At 29.3% G+C, this 5,415-nt stretch overlaps 1 protein-coding gene across 1 annotated transcript in view; it reads left to right on the top strand.

Annotated features, from left to right (window-relative positions):
• Positions 1 to 596: 596 nt before the first annotated feature.
• LOAG_18503 (Dip2a protein) overlaps positions 597 to 5,415 on the top strand; it is a gene marked incomplete at its 3' end in the record, with an annotated part of 20,285 nt that continues 15,466 nt past the window's right edge. Inside the window, exons 1-9 of the mRNA XM_020451163.1 lie at positions 597 to 731; positions 970 to 1,044; positions 1,314 to 1,400; positions 2,012 to 2,059; positions 2,368 to 2,448; positions 2,701 to 2,820; positions 2,999 to 3,093; positions 3,426 to 3,612; positions 3,996 to 4,066. Coding sequence (XP_020305081.1) covers positions 641 to 731; positions 970 to 1,044; positions 1,314 to 1,400; positions 2,012 to 2,059; positions 2,368 to 2,448; positions 2,701 to 2,820; positions 2,999 to 3,093; positions 3,426 to 3,612; positions 3,996 to 4,066 — 855 coding nt within the window. The 5' untranslated portion in view covers positions 597 to 640. The remainder of the gene's footprint in view (positions 732 to 969; positions 1,045 to 1,313; positions 1,401 to 2,011; positions 2,060 to 2,367; positions 2,449 to 2,700; positions 2,821 to 2,998; positions 3,094 to 3,425; positions 3,613 to 3,995; positions 4,067 to 5,415) is intronic.

Here is a 5,415-nt window from a genome sequence, read left to right as displayed (position 1 = left end):
CAAGTGCAGTGAACCATGCGACCCATATTTACAATTAATATATCATTTAAATATTTAGATATTTACTTACATCATTATGGCTTAAATCATTTTAAACCGTTATAAATTTACAGAACGAAGATGACAAAATCTTACTCCTTCCTTCCATTATCATTGTCTTTATTAACATTTTAACGATATGTATGCATTTTAAAGTAGGGAATAATTTCAAATATGCATTTTTAAGTAGGCGATAATTTTAATTGCATACCATTTTGACGAAGTAATTTTCATATTATCTACAAAAATATGATTTTAGATTTGCACTAAGTTTAAGCGTAATTGAGGTAAATGACGTGAAATACGTCGTGAATTTAATAATTTCATCTGATGTGATTTAGAGGAAAATTATTTCGAAATTTGATGCGTTGTTGGTTTTTGTTTTCTTTAAACATTTTTATACATTCCTATAATTTTTACATGTGTAATTTACGATTATTGGAGGTAGAATTTAGTAAAGTATTCGCGATTTACCCCGTATTACCGTTTTTGCTTCTTTTTCTTGCTTGATTTTCTTTTTTTTTTCTTCTCTCTCTCTCTCTCTCTATGTGATGATATTGCAGGTGGTGAACGGCGGAACTGGAACGGTCAAGTTATCGTAATGGTTGACGCTATTGACGCTATTGATGTATCCAGTCTTCCATCTGACGTACGTGAACGCCTTGCTCAGCTTGATTTAGAGTTATCAGAAGGTAAAATGTTTGAAATTATATGAAATATAGTATTTGCCGTTTTTATTCTGAATTGATGAAATTGTTCAACTATTTAATGCAATTTTTTCATGGAGATAATTGGCGATATATCTCTACAAAGTTATACATTATATGTACCTTATATTGATTATCCTAAACCAATTTGTTTACCTAATTTGATGATTAGCTCATGATTATGATTTGTTCAAAATATTTGGTAATCATTCATTCATTTTAGGCGACATCACACAAAAAGGATATGACAAAAAAAGACAATTATTATTGGGACCTTATTTGCGGATTAAAAGAGATGGTATGGTTGTTTTTTTAAAGTTAAAAAAATTTTCGCAGTTTTTTTTGGAAAAGAAAAACAGACAAGAAGAGAGAAGAGTCTATTTTCAAATCAGAAGTTTGTTTCTGCAACAATCGGCATTATTCAGAATATACTGAAAATGCATTAACAATGAAACAAAAGATGCTTAAATAAGTTCAAAATTGTACTAGCACGAATAGTATTTGTTCAAAAATCATTAAGAAATCTCACGGTTGATGTCCAAAACCTTGATTTTCTTTTTTTTGCAGGTAATAAGGCGACTTCAAGTCCAAGTACTAGGGCACAAAGAAAACATCAGCGACGTCTTACGCGTGATGAATCACGTTTTCATTCTGGTATTTTTTGAGGCTATATGCAATACAGTTGACAAACTTTTACATAATGCTTATTCAAACAAATTTGTTCCTCTAGCATCACGCATGTGACAACATATTTACTAATGACTCTTTAGCTTTTGGGAAAGCAAAATTCATTACGTCGAAATCTTTCGACTTTATTAACATCAAGATCATCTGGATGAATTATCACCTATTGTTGCTTGAACTCGTGCCTAAGGGTACAGGACTTGTTCATCAAGTACGACTTCAAGTAGTATCTAATTTCAAACATTTGGTCTCCGCAAACTTATCCACTTATCTTGACTTTCTTTACGATTGCTATAGAGATCACGATCGGACAGCTACACAATTTATCGATCATCGATAGTGTTGGTAGTATGACCAATGAGTTGGGTGGATAATAATTTTGTGGTTAATAACCTGAAATTTTTTTTCATGAATGGTTGTGTAAGATTATATCTAGTTCCTTGATATTAGAGGATATGATAGCTTGAATGATTCAATAAATTTCTAGACATGCCATAATTTTATTTTTATTATTTTATCAAATCTTTAATACCTGCCTCACTTTTTTTCTTATCAATTTACAAATAGTTAACGAGTTCCAGAAATACATGTTGAAGCAGTGCAACAGGCACTGGCCGAATATTCTGAAGGTTTGTTTTCACTGTTTTTTTTAATGCTTTTCTTTCTCAAATTTTTAATGAGTAAAGCTGCAAAAATTAATATATAATGTAAATTAGTATAAAGGATTAAAAAATAGAAAAAGATAAAAGAGGGTCATAAGGAATGAATGGGTGTCGCTTTATCTTACGGATGCTTTATTTGCTACTAATAGTATTAATAGCGAAATAGGTGAAACATCTGTTCAAAGTTGAAGGAAAAAAAGCGAAGAAAGAGAACACTGAATTAGCAAAGAGTGGTTTTGTTTCAAAATCTTATAACTATTGCTTTAATTTTGCAGGGAAAAAGGAAAAGCCGAACATTTTACCGCCCATAAAACGACGTGGCACTGAGATAAAACGAGAAAGACATCGAGCGTCTGGTAATTCTGCAAATATATTTTTAATGATTTGTTAACATGAACTGTTGATACTGCTGAGATTCATATGAGAAAAAAAAAGTTTCATTTTCGATTTAGAAATTAAACCAAAAACCGTGAATAGTTGAGATTTGCTATCGTTCAAGTCCATGATGGTGCAATTCATAATAATTTCGGGGATTTTATTTTTATCAAAAAGAAGAACAAATATCATATTATTGAAATCTGATTTGTTTTGGTAAAATTATTATGCAGATAGCAGTTCCGAGGATGATAGTATGTTCGGTAGTACTGATCGCAGCAAAGGTACGTCATCAACACTATCATTAAATGAACAACAGAAGAAAAGTTTAACTAATGGTTCCCAAAAGTCAGGTAAAGTTTTCTCTCTTAACTTGCTCCTCATTAAATATAAGTTAAAAAATTTCTTCTGAATAAATTTTTTTCCTGAAGGATTGTCAATTTGATGGCATATGTTATGAGCAATATTAGCAGAAATTTTGGCTTACATTTTTTCAAGCAGAGAATCGAGTTTTTGAATTCCAAATTTTAGATGCTTCATCTTTTCCTCCACCTCCTGATATTACAGCGACTGCTGTGGCAAATGGTGCTGCAGTGCGAAAAGTATTCCAGGATCGGAGAAAACAAGTAATATTTGCATATTAAATAGTATATTGCTAGTTTGGTACTCAACTATTTTCGTTGTATTAAATTACTAACTCTTTGAAATATTTAAAATGAAACTGTTCTCTTACTTCATCACATAATTTTAGTTAATTCTCAATGTCCTTTAATTTAGTGTATTTAGTCGTATCTTTTGCAGTTCACTATAAATTTCAAGGACTTTATCATATTTTTGTATTTCTTTTTCTTCCCCCCTAAGGTTCCTTCCAAGCGTACTTCGATTCTTTTTATTTTGTTATTTAACTAATTACATTTATGTTGACTTACTTTAATATTCCAGTAAATCGTATTTTCAGAGAATTAATGATGATGATTGGCAGGAGAGGAAGGTTATAAGCGAAAATGAGCGAAATGCCATGAAAAAAGTGACGGGCGCAGAGGAAACTATATTTAATTCTGATGTCATTTATGCAAATGACGTTGCAGAAAGTGGCATAGCGATAACAAATGTAAACAACCAAGATTATCAGAACGCAGTTGTACGTAAGTTAATTTGACGTCTCTTACATATAAAATAGTTAGTTTACTGCTTTTAATGTAGCTCGTATTTTAGCAAGGTCATATTCATTCTGTTTTTGATACTATCATATTCATTTTATGCTATTATATTCATTTTGTTTTTGATTCACAAATGGTTCCAGACCCACTTTTCTAAATTTTAAAAATTAAACAAGTATCATTTGAGCTTCAATTTTTCATCTTTTTGCTATAAATAGTTTGTATTAAATTCATTCGTGTTATGTAAATCCGCCAAACATTTTTACTTTCACTAGTATCCTGTTATCCAATGAAAATTCCTATGTTGTATGCTTCGGAATAATTTCGTGTCCTGAACTTTCTAATTGATAAAAGGGGTTTCAATTTAGTTTCTTCGTTGTCAGCTCTGAAACCGGTCAAAGTTTCGTTGAAAATCCAACAGTTAGTACACTCATTGCAGGTAAGTCAGTTTATGTTTTGATTTCATTTTTGTTGTTTGACCAGTGATTTCATGCACTTTGACGGATTTTAAGCGAGGAAAGGAAGTAAAGGAAATGTTAGGATGAAAAAGGGATGAATAATCGTTATAAATTTTATTTGTTAACTTTTGTTCCTCAAACTTACTTTTTTCTATCAGTTATTTTATTTGTTGCATTTTATTAAATTACTAATTCTGATTGACATTTCTTATAATTGTTGTGTAATGCATTAAATTTGATTGGAATGTTAATTACTTCTTTTAGTTGTATCGTTCATTTACGTTCGATATATATAATAGCCGGACAATTATTTGTTTGTTACCTCGAAAAAATTTCATTTTCCTTCCTTTAGTGGATTGAACATTTAACAAAAGAGCTAGAATTATTTAAATGGAACTGATAGATGTTAATTTTGAAATTTAAAAACTTAGGTATCACACCAAACAAATTTTGTGCCAGGAAAAAATGATGTATGATGGAATTATAAAGCAACTGAACATCTGTTCGCTGTTTTTCTTTTTATGCTTCAACTTAGTATATTTTGCAAAGGTAGATTTTCTGTTCACATAAATTATAATGGTCTATTTAATATTGGATATTTTTATCCCTCATCTAAATAAGACTGAGAACTTGTAGGATTTGCATATTGGAAAATTTTGTTAACGAAGAAGAGCTTTAATTTTATGTTTTGAACTTTACGATTACTAATAGAATAATTAATTTCAATTTTCTTTTTCTCATATATTATTAATGCTAGCTATAATGTGAAAAATTGCTTTATTTAGAGTAATTTATCACTACCGAAATTTCCAGATAAATTATCGCTTGGAATTGCAGTTTCGAGTTATTATTGTATATAGCAGATTTTGTTTATAATCAAGCAGTAAAATTTAATGATTGATGATTGATCTGCAGCTATAAATTATTCCATCTAAATAGTCTAATGGATTCTGAAAAACTTCATGTGATTTGTCAGTGATGATTTCCACGATTTCTTCATCCTTTTTTCCTGGTTTCATTTTATTCCTGTTATCTTTTCTGATTTTATTACCTCACATTGATTAATATTTTTAATTGAGAGATGAAAGAGATTGTTGAAAACAAATTGTTTGATATCACTTTTATATCATTTTTCAATTTACTCTTAAGATATTTTTATTAGCTGTTGAGATCTCAATAAGTCAATAACCTTTTTAACTTTTAAATAATGATTTATATTGCTTATGAAATTTGGAAAAAAAGTATACATATATATATATATATATATATATATATATATATATATATATATATATATATATATATATATATATATATATATATTATATTA

The sequence above is a fragment of the Loa loa genome, assembly GCF_000183805.2.
Source record: "Loa loa unplaced genomic scaffold supercont3.336, whole genome shotgun sequence".
Lineage (NCBI taxonomy): Eukaryota > Metazoa > Nematoda > Chromadorea > Rhabditida > Onchocercidae > Loa > Loa loa.
This window is presented reverse-complemented; position numbering and strand designations above follow the sequence as displayed.